The 11,505-nt window shown below is 39.8% G+C and overlaps 1 protein-coding gene across 2 annotated transcripts in view; it reads left to right on the top strand.

Annotated features, from left to right (window-relative positions):
- Nucleotides 1–9,273, top strand: part of AMMECR1 (Alport syndrome, mental retardation, midface hypoplasia and elliptocytosis chromosomal region gene 1) — a 133,430-nt gene extending 124,157 nt beyond the window's left edge. For both annotated transcript variants that reach the window (XM_019521531.1, XM_019521533.1), the window contains 2 exons: nucleotides 284–380; nucleotides 4,797–9,273. In XM_019521531.1, coding sequence (XP_019377076.1) covers nucleotides 284–380; nucleotides 4,797–4,911 — 212 coding nt within the window. In that variant the 3' untranslated portion in view covers nucleotides 4,912–9,273. The remainder of the gene's footprint in view (nucleotides 1–283; nucleotides 381–4,796) is intronic.
- The last annotated feature ends 2,232 nt before the right edge of the window (nucleotides 9,274–11,505 follow it).

The following is an 11,505-nucleotide window of genomic DNA, read 5'->3' on the forward strand; positions in this document are numbered from 1 at the left end:
CCCCCCCCCAAATCCAGGAAACGTGCATATTGGGTCTGTCTTTAAATTTCATGCAAGATCTTTGTCTTGCAGAATAAACTTGCTTCTCCTTATGTTGGAAGAAAACGTGTACATGGTACTTCCTGCAAGATGCTGCTGTTAGTACTTGTTACTGCTCTAGGAAAGTTTTTAAATGTACTTAGCAGAGTAGTTGTAAAAATATAGCGGGAAGTAATATTTTTATATGCAAAGACTGTTTCATTGCTTGCTCCTCACCAGTCTTTATTCTGATGAAATTTCACAGGATGGGACCACATTCAGACCATAGATTCCTTACTGAGGAAAGGAGGCTACAAAGCTCCAATTACTAATGAGTTCAGGAAATCTATAAAACTGACCAGGTATGTATTATGGGAGTTACCACATGTCCTCACATACCTCTTGCTCCAGTATAATCTGGAGCATGTTTTTTAAAAGGCAGAATGAAGGGACAAAAAGACGTTTCCTTGTAGGAACTGAGTAGTGGCAGTTACGGAGCAGAGTGAGGGCAGATTTTACTTTCACCTGCCCATAATGGGCAGATCCTGTTCTTATTGTATTTCTTGCATGGTATACGCACTGCAATTTCCAGTAGCTGCTTGGGAGCAGGGGGAAGGGATATATATGTTATATGTGAGAAAATACAGCACTATAGCTAAGATGGGTTGTTTTGTTATTGTCATGAGTTATTGCCGTGTCTTATAAATGTCCGCTAAAGGGTTGATAGTAAAGGCTTCCTTTGTCTATACTGTATCTAACAATATTTTTGGGTGAATAGCTCTTTTGGTGTTCTTGCAGCCTCCTTAAACATAATGTGAATTGTTAGCGTTAAGCAGGGAAAAATGTTTAATGTTTAACAAGGGCCCCCTGCATATTTTATTTTATGTGAGTGCTTTAAAGATTGTGACAGAGAAAAATCAGCGGGATGAAACAGCTCCCGCTTTCCTGGGACATTGCACTGGGAGGAGTGGGAAGAGAAACCCTGGGCCTGTGGGGCCCAGGGACCTGCACAATTCCACATTCTGAAGTCTTGCTTTGACAAGGTTATTTTATCTTTCCCCTGCTGTGAAATCATGGCACCCGTCCCACTTACGGGAACACTGATCCCTTTCTGAAAGAAAGGTGAGACCTTATTTAATGTTAGGCCTTTGCATCCTTTTATTGCAGAGGCTGGCTCACATTATCTCAACAGCTGTGTTGCAGCAGACAGTAGATAACTGGGTTGCTGCTCACTGTTTGCCAGAGCCAAGGCATTCTCAGTGGGAGAGTCCTTGAATCTAGTCCATCCACACAGATGTTTGAGGGTTTTTTCAGTCTGTTGCAAGGCCTATTTACTCAGACTTTTCTTGGGGGCTAGTGATCAGATGGGGATGGAGGAGTCCAGTGCTTAAAGATTACCTTAGCACTCTCAGTGGTTGAACTGTCAATTGAATAACATAGGAGTAGGTTTTTGAATAGAGCTTTTGTACATGCATATCAGAGGCATATTTTTATAATTTGCAAAATAGAGACCATCATTCCAGTCATTTGGGAGGTTGCCTGCTATTGATTACAAATGAGTCACTTCCGCTTCTCCAGAAGTACTATTTGTAACAAATACCTATTCCTGGAGACTAGAAAGCTGTCACGTCTCTGGAGAGTCTTATTCCTGACAAGTGACTTCCTGACACCAAAGTCATGTCAGACCACATTGTCTGACTCACCTTGTACAAAACAATGAATTGGTGCTAAACACGTGTTCTGAATTCCTCCCAAAAGTCGTAGTGAAATTCTGCTTCCATTAGCCATAATACTGTCAGTATTCGCCACTGTGTTCATCCCTTCAAGATCTGATGATGGGGATAGAAGTTCAGTATCAAAAGGGCATGAGGTTATAGTCCAGTTAGTATTTTGCTTCTCTTGGCACCAGTCCAAAAGAGCTGTGACAAAGTATCATTCATTTACCTGACACAAGGAGAGGAGCACCTTTCCCACCAGTGGCATAACAGAGCACTTTCTCTCCATGAAATGTTCAGGGTAACTGTATGGCAGCAGGGACCAATCTTTTTGGCATGTGTGCCATAAATTAAGCCCTGTGCCCTTCCGAGTGCCACTGTGATCCCCTACCCCTACTAGATCTGCTCTCCTGCTTTCTGCTCCTGCCCTTTGCTGCAGGTTGGCCACTCCTGCTATATGGCAACCACCTCCACTTATGGGCCAGTTTAGGATTAATGGTACCAAAACCTCAGCTTCTCCCAGTTGCTGATTCCTGTATCAAGTTAAGCAGATTATGATTGCTGGGAACAGCCGTTAAATAAGTCACGATCACCCACTAAGTGGTGTGTTTCATAAGACATTACTGATGGGACCTGGTCTTGCAAGAATAGCATGTGTGGTCTCGCTGAATGTGCTACATTGCATAAAACCCAGATCTTTTTCAGGATGTCCCAACAGCTAATTATTTTTCCTAAGAAGTATTTTACACATTTTGAAGGGAAGGGTTTTTTTTTTAAATTACCCTTTTTCCTAGTTTGTGTGTCCCTCCCTTTTTCTTTTAGGAGGGGACAGACCTGGACTTGTCCTCTCTAGTTATAAATGTGATAACAGATAAAGGGAGGAGATGGGGTTCAAAGAATCCAGTTACGTTTCCAAACGGTGCTGCCAGAGCTTCTTTTCAGTTATTGCAGTTCTGGTACTTGTTACTTCTGCTTAGAAGGGAAACTGAAGATGGTAGGAGGAGTTGATACTGGAACTCAGACATAGGAGCTTCCACAGAGTCTAGAAGTGTCATTGTTTGCAGAGAACGAGTCCTGCAGAGAAGTAACCTAAGAAGATCCGCACCTCCACTCCTGTGTTGTGTGGTGACTGCATGGGCAAGGGGCTAAGAAGGAATCCATTAAGATCGTTTGAAATTGTTTAAATCTATATAGTACCCAGAGCAGTAGAGAAATACTAGCTCAATGGTTCCCAGCCTTTTTGGACTGAGGCTCCCCTCAGAAAATGCCAGCTCTTGGTTTTCACTCTTTTTTTAATGATAGAAAAATAATGCAGCAATTCTTCTGTTGCAAAGAATTCGGAAAGCCCACAGCAGGTCAGGGTGTTTTTAACCACATGGATTCCTATAGGACAATTCTGGGTTTATCTTGTGAATCACGTTTGCACGCTTAATAGTGCTAACATTGTACAGCATCCTTGAAAGGACCTTAAGACAACTCACGGTGTCACCACACTTTGGCTGAGAATCACTGTACTAGCTCTGTCTGCAAAATAAGTAATCAAAATATACATTCAAAAGACAGTTTTTATTGTTCTGTTTCCTGATCAGCTATTGTGTGTACTTAGCAATTTAACTACCTCTTACCAATTTTGTGCTATAGAGCAATACTGAAACAGCAAACTCTTGTGAAACGCATCTAAAAACATGGCTTCAGTCCCTTTTATTAAGTTAAAAATGAAAATTATGTAGTTGGATAGCTTCTTTTTTCTTCTTCCTTGATACTAAACTAAGAAACGGCTCAACTTCTCCTTCCGTTATGAGATCCTAAAAACAGCCAGCCTGGTGATGAATGCAGGTTTTGCAGTTAACTGTGGATTTTTTTTATTCCTACTTCAAACTGATGTCAATAGGTCCAGCCTTTTTTGTAAAAGAAAGGGCTTCAAGTAAATTTGCATCCTAGAGTTCTGTGCAGTTCTCCTCCTGTCTAGAAAGGGGTTTCAAATCTGGGAGGGAGCTACTAGCTACATTTTCTTTCCACCTGGTTAAATGAGCAGATGTGATTTTAGTTTAGTTCAGCTGTCCTTGGCCTGCTTTGACCCATATTCAAACATCTTCATTAGCTGCCAAGCTTATGGTTTAGTTTTGGAGTAGCAGGGATTTCATTCACAGATCAGCTTACCCATCCGACACTGCGAGCACTGTACTTCATTCACAGCAAACTGAAGAGAGCCACAAATAATCTCTCAGTCAGGGCCAGTCACCATTTGGTAAATAAATACATCATTAATAAACACTCTGATGTCAAGTAAATTTGTGCTGCTTATGTCCCTGGTCTTTCTAACCACCGCGTGGTGGCTCTGGTGAAGTATTCTCTCAGTAACTGCATAACCCTGATTTCACAGCTAAGTGCAAATGTAAATTTTACAGCTAAGTGCAAACAGTGGTGTTCTGCTAAGAAACTTGGTAATTAATTAAATTATCGAGAAAGTATTTAGAGCACAACTAAAGCCAGAGTCTGCTCTGTTGTACTTGTAAGGACAGAATTGCTCTGGCTTGATTTCACTGGAGTGGTTCTGCATTTGCACTAGCATAAAAGGTGTATTTGGCCCAGACTATGGCACTATTAATAAAGAGGCAGAAGAAAGTCCCACAGAATTTGGGCTGGATGTGGTTCCCACATCTATTGGGGCTGATCCTGCTTTGAGCAGGGGGTTGGACTATATATGACCTCCTGAGGTCCCTTCCAACCCTAATTTTCTGATTCTACAAACTGAAGTTGATTTATTACCACCTGGTCAGGCAGGTGCTGTTCTGGGTAGGGCATTCTGATATCTCTATGTATTTAAGAAAAAATCACCTACATGGGAGCTATAAACAGCTGAACAGAGTGGATTCAGGTGAACCCCATGGAAATCCATAGGGTTTTGCTGGGTGTGGATATGCCTAACGGGGGTAGTCTGTCTCCTCATGGTCAGTCTGACACGTATGGAAAATGCATGACTGACTAAGATTTCAGTATTCCTCAGGGCTTCATATACACTTTGCTGAGATTTTTTTTTCCTTTTTCTTCACCTCTTCTTAGGTACCGTAGTGAGAAGATGACCATGAGCTACACCGAGTATCTTGCCCATCGTCAGCATCATCACTTCCAGAATGGCATTGGACACCCCCTTCCACCATACAACCATTATTCCTGACACTGAGCCGCATGACCAGTCACTGGACCTCTCTGCAGACCTCTTCCCAGGAGACCCTGCCCCTTCTTGGTCTAGCTATCTCTATTACTGTACCATTTTATGATGATAGTTTCCGTTGCCATGTTGATGCTTCTCATTGGCTAAGCTCATCATGGCAACGGTGGAGAAAGTGAATTATTACAAAGATCCCATACTTTTTTATTAAGTCACTGCAGGTTTTTTTGCAGCATATATAACCCTTGGATTTTTTATAAAATTATAAATTTTTACTTCATTAACATTGAATTATATCAATCAAGATTTTCTGTGACTGTGGATGGAAGGAAGAGTGTAATGTTTCAGAGTTAAAATTAGGGATTTCATTTTTCTGAATAAGGCGTTTTTGGCTGTTGTTAATAGTTGTAACAGGGAACTAAACATATCAGATTCAGGTGTTATTAAATTAGAAAATGAATGACATCTTAAGCATAAGCCTTCTAAATAATGCTAAGCATAGAGTTTCTCACTCCTATAAGTAACAACTTTTTTCAAATGGTTAAATTACCCAAGCCTCAGATCCACTACTTCCAAGCCAGAATTTGAAAAGTGATCTATAAAATGCTTTTTAGCATGAAGAGGAGCTGCTGTGCCTAGCATAAGAGGCAGTGATTGTAGGAAACATTTTCAGGATTATTTTGTCTGATTACAGATTTTTAAATACTAGATCCAGGAGGTACTAACCACCCTCAACACTCATCCCATTACATGGGAGTTGTGGGCATTATGGCCCTCAATGGATCAGGCACCAAACCAGTGTTTGTAATAAAGAGAAGAGATAGATGCCTTTCTGATGGTCTCAACATAGGAATCACTTTTGTTTTAAAAACAAGTTGGTGAATAGTTACTATTATATTAGGAAGAAAACGGATTTAGATTTTAGTGCCTTTGACTATGACAGAACTGTATAGTTGTGTAAACACTATAGGAAAATATACAGCAAAAGCACCAGATCCGTTGGCAAACGTTCTAAGTTCTCTACCGATCTGGTGTCTTTTTTTCTTCTTTCTTCCTTTTTAATTTTTTTTTATTAACTGCAATTCTTTTAAGTACCATGAAGCAGAATCTCTCTTCTCCCCACTGTTTCTTTTAATTGCAGGTTTCCTATGTTTCATTAAGTCACGATTAGCCAGATTAAAATGTAACTGTTTGACGGAATAGTGATGGTGTTGCAGAAAGAGCACAGGGCAACTATGCCATGATTTTAGGTGTCTTTGCCTGATACAGGAACAGTACTGGAGAGCTGCAGGTACTGTGAAATAGTTGTGGTGTAACTTTTCTGCGCAGTGTAGAAGAGAAATTTACTTTATTAACAAGAATTTTTGCAGCTGTAATAATGGACGTGGAATTTATTAAAGGTATGGATGGCAGAGTAGCAAGCCATGAACATGGTAAGGCTGTTAGTAACAGGCAGAACTCCTATTAACACCACTGGAAGTTCACTGTGTGTCCCAGGGGTAATGCACACCATTTATTATAAGAAAATTCCTCTTCATGTTGTAAAATGCAGAAATTCCCAGCTATTACAAAATAATGGATGTCTTATATATAAAAATATTTATGTAAATACTAGACAGATAAGAAAAATAAGAGTGGTTTACTGGGAATACAGTTGCTGTAACAAATGGCAGACTGTTGATTCTAAAACACTTTCATATTTCAAAAGATAATCTGATAAATTGTTACTGTTCATCTGTAACATGAGGCAGGATTTGCTGCTTTAGTCTGATGGTTCTTGTAGGTTTTGGTATTCCTTCATCCACAGCATCTGATGTCCAAATATTAACACTTTCCGTTATGATGCCTTAATTTATAAGCAAACAGAGGGCCTGAAAATTCAGTAGCCGAGAGGTGTCAGGCAGCCGCTGCAAAAAATCAATAGATGTTTATACAGAGGATATTTTGGATGCTGCTGCTGTCTTGTTTCTACTTGGGGAACATTTTAAAATAGAATAGCCTTTAAAGTAGAAACTGAAAAGGTGGCTACCTGATTGAAAGATTTTTTTTCCTTGCCCTTATAGGGAAACTGAGCACAAGCTGAATAATACTGTCTGCTGCAAAAAAAAGTGTCACCCAACCCCATCTTTATCCATCATCTCGTTACAGCATGCTCATGCTTCTGTATGAGCTCATTGTTAGAAGTTTTTTAAGAAGATCTATTATAAATAAAAATATATATGTATTTAAAGGTGCTAATCAACCTTGAGCAGGTCACGTGACTGGTCATGCGGACTCTAAATCATATCAGATTTTTTTTAAAAATCCTCGATATATGCAGATGTTATACAGAATTTCTTACCAGTGTAATAATGATATACTGATGAAATAAACAATCCTGCAGGCTTTGAAGGACAAGGTCAGCAATACTTCCCACCATGGTTTGGGGGGGAAAAAAAGGATAGTTTTTGTCTCCTTTTTGTACACAGCAGAATGCACAATGCATTTGTGTCTATATTTCAGTAGCTGTTGCTTCAAAAATATTTCAAAGGCTGTATACAAACTGTGAAGGTGTGCTTCAAATGGATTAATGCCAGACCCTTCTGGACCAGAGTTCTGTATCATCCGTTTAAAAATCTGTTACAGATAACATGGTCAATCAGCTTCGTTTAAGATGCACAGAAATATACTGGTTTCTCTTCTTTTTTTTTAATGCTTAGAATAATCAGTCTCTCTACCATGTTTCTAGGGCACCTACCTCCTCGGTATGTAAGTGCCGAGAATGCTATGGATTGTTTCATATGTAACTGGGTTTATTTGTACAAAACACACATACATTTCAGTGTGATGCACTGGGACAGAATAGGTCTGTTTACTTAAATCTGATCAAGAATAGCAGTTTGAAATCTAGTTCACAACTGTAACTCTAGCTTGCATGTACTGCTAGCCCAGCCCAGGGCTTAGCGGGAAGATTTTAATTTTGGGTACTTTCTGCAAAGTTAAATGCGGCCACATAGCTGCTTATGAGTTAATGTTTTAGCTGAAGACGAGCAGTGATCTGTGTTTGCCTTATTTCATGAAGTGGTTTTCAGATTGTTGCTTTAAAGCTTTCTCCTTGGAACCATTGCTGTAAGTGCGTTAGCTGGAGCTGCCCCTCCAGCTAACACACAACTCTTGCTCAGTCATGCTTCAAGTGGCCTTCCTTCTGCCCAGACTGTGCTGCAGCACTGACACATCCCGCCACCTCCACCCCACCGCTGGTCATAGCAGCAGGAGGGCACACTCGAGAGTTTGATCTGTTCTGCACAATTAAATCAAGGCAATCGAATACAGTGGCACACCCTGATGTTTGTATATTGACCTCTTTACTTGTCTTCAAACGTGCGGGTTTTTGAAATTGTCGTCTGGAGTAGATTACATCTCTTGTGTGTGTTAGATCGAACCAAAGAAGCCTCCAGCCATGCCCAATGCTGCTCCTAAGCCTGCCTTCCAGTCCTTACGAACGCCCTGCAGGATTCAATGGGTTACCTTTTTTTATTTTTGTACAGTTTCTAACTGATTTTTGCTAGTGATGTTAATTGAATTAAGTTTATTTGAGGAGTCTGAGGACTTCCTCCAGGTAAATAAACTGGTGACTTTCCTTTTATGTTGAAAATAAATAAGAAACCCAAAGTGTGCCTCTCAGATTTAAGGGTTTCTGGTTACATTTATTCTTAAGACCAGCAATGATTCTTTATATACAAAGATACGTTTTCCTCGTTTTTTATTACTGTTAAAGAAAAAAAAAATAAAAACCTCTTTCTTTGCTCTGGACCCAGTAACTGCGCTGGTACATAAACGCACTGAGAAAACAAACTTTTGTTTGGAACTTTTGTAACAACTTATGACTGTTTTTGTATATCAAAGTTGATTCTTTTCAAAATATTTGGATCTAGTTTCTAAGTTATTTTAGTGTTTTATATGTTATGAAAAATTACGTTGCATTGTTCACCAGCATAATGAGTTACCTGGAATGCAATGGTGACGCGCCGAATGGGCTGAGAGCTACCTGGAGTAGCTCATAAGGCCCCTATTTTTTTCCTTCCTTCTAACTTGATTATTGATTACAATAATATTGCAAATTACCTGAAACCCCCTTCCTTTTAACTAGATCCTCCTTCCTTCCACATTTAATTGCTATTAGTGTGAAGAAACTGTTGAAATGGGCATTTTAATATAAGTACGGCTTAAAAAAGATAAAAATGAGGAAAAAGCGAAAAAAAAAATTCTATAGAAGGTTATCTGTGGGTCTGTGAGATATGGCTGTGGAAAGATATTGTAGTAGTTTTAACACTATTGTTATTACCTTTTAAATCATTTACCCAATAAAATAAGGAAAAAGAATCGCCATTCCTTGTTCATGTTTCTTTACTTTGCGTGAACTGTTTTGCAGTTGGGTTCCAGTAAGGACTTGGGACAAAAGTTACTTGTCTGGATATGTGCAGATTGTACCGTCTCTGTGGTAAGTCTAGAGTCACCCTGCTATACTGGTAGAAGTTGTCAGCATTTCAATTTCAATTCTCGGCTCAGATCTGAGAATAACTGTCTTCTTGACTTTAAACACCTTGAATCCCCTTCCACTCTTTTCAACAAGCTTGTGCAAAACCAGTCCTACTGGTATGACTGGCAGTGCTCTTTCTCCTTTCATTTAATACGTTTTAGGAACACATGCCTCAGTGTCGAGCAATATAAAGCTGAATAAAGAAATACACACAGCAAAGCGAGTACTCTGCTGCATCTGAAATATTTCCTAAAGTAATTAATGCTACTTTGTTTGAGTTGGTTTCCTAGTTCTTTACGAGGTTGATTTTCACAGTGTAGTGCAAGATGTACCAGGTAAAGCTTAAACCGTTTGGTCATGTTCCATGGCTGAGAGAGGAGGTGGGGAGGTGTGTACACATGAGTTGTGGAAACAAGCAACCATCTGTGCTTCAAGACTGTGCAAGTAAATGTAGAGTTCCTGTACAAATGATGTTTCTCTGTGCTCTACAAGCTTGCCCAGTTACCTTTGTAGTTTCTAAACTTTGGCACCTGCTTATTCGTGCCTCACTAAAAGTGCTTAGCTTAGTTCAATTCCAGGCAAGGTGGTCAGCTCACAAATTCTGACAGCAGCTTGCCTCTGAAACCCAAGGAAGAACTTCTCTGGCGTACTTGCACTTTAGATTTAACTTTTTAAATTTTATCCTTGAACTAAACCAGGGATATACTTTTACTACTGAAGCAGAAAGTTTGATTACTTACAAGTCATGCTCATTGTGTGCAGACTCTTTCCTAAATCCCCATTAAGGGCAGTCTGTTCTAAACAATTGGCAACATAAGGTAGGTACACTGAATATTTGAGCTCAAGAGCAGTCCCCCCAAGTCAAATGATTAAGTTGAACAACGAACACCGACAAAAGGTATTTGTTCTTGCTCCAGAACCTGACAGATTTTTACCTTTCCCAATATGAATAGTCCATAAGGTTTATGTACTTCCTGTTCTAATTTGGGCTTTTCAAAGGACAGAGAGAAATTAGATGGCCTTGGTTCACAGAGAGCAACAATCAAGGGAAATGAAAGTTCCTCAAAATGGGTTTGACTGAATTTATCTGCTGAAGTCCTAGGTCATAGGAGCTCTGAAACATGTTCATGCTTTGTCTAATCCTTTCTTCATACTCTCTGGATGCCTTGCTAAGAGAGATGTAGAATATTTCTTCTGTGCTTAACTCTTAGCAAGTTTATGGGCACTAATGTGGGCACCCTTGTTTGTCTGGAATATTTGTGTGTAATTTTTCCCAGGTGATGCAATTCTCAGGCTTTCACCAATTTTTGTCCCCATAAAACTGGTTCAACTAGAAAAAATGTCTATGTAATCGCATGGTCTTGCTCTGCTGCAGCTAAAACTAGAATCTAATTCTTGCTTCAGTTTTGTAAATCCATTCAAATTCTGTTTACATAAAATTAATCCTTGACAAGAACCGGATATGGCTTTAGGAATAGTTGAGTGATCTGGGAAAAAGTTTCCATACTTTGCCAGATGGGTAAGTTCAGTCAGTTTGGTAGGCTTGAGGGATTCCCCACATTTTAGGAGGGCTCACTCGATAGGCTTGTGGCCACTTCCTGGTGGAACAAATAGGGCATTTATACACATGCAGGGAGGCTAATCCAACGCGTTGGAGCAGACTTGATCAATCAAGTCTGCTCGAGTGTGGAAATGTGCATAGCGTCCCCATCCTGAAAAATGGCGGTGGGACACTGAACTAAAGCTCATTGAATGAACTTTGGTTCAAAGTGCCTCACTGCCATTCTTTCAGCACAGGGACACTGATACCTGAGCATTACACATGCTTTTAATTAGTATGGCTTGCTAATTAAAGCACCCTCCCCTGCCACCCGGAGCACATAAATGAAGCACTATGGACATTTATATAAGTGGATTTTTTGTTGCTAGTTGGTTTACAGCTGAGAGAATATGCTGAAAACTTGTTTAAAAAAGTGTGCTTTTTCATAAGACTACTGAGGTTCTATGGTTTTCCTCCATTAAAGCCCTTCAGACAGTAAGCAAAGAGAGGAAAAGATTAATGAACAGGATGGGGGGGGGGG

This window comes from Gavialis gangeticus, unplaced genomic scaffold, assembly GCF_001723915.1.
Source record: "Gavialis gangeticus isolate Ggan-Ray unplaced genomic scaffold, GavGan_comp1, whole genome shotgun sequence".
Lineage (NCBI taxonomy): Eukaryota > Metazoa > Chordata > Crocodylia > Gavialidae > Gavialis > Gavialis gangeticus.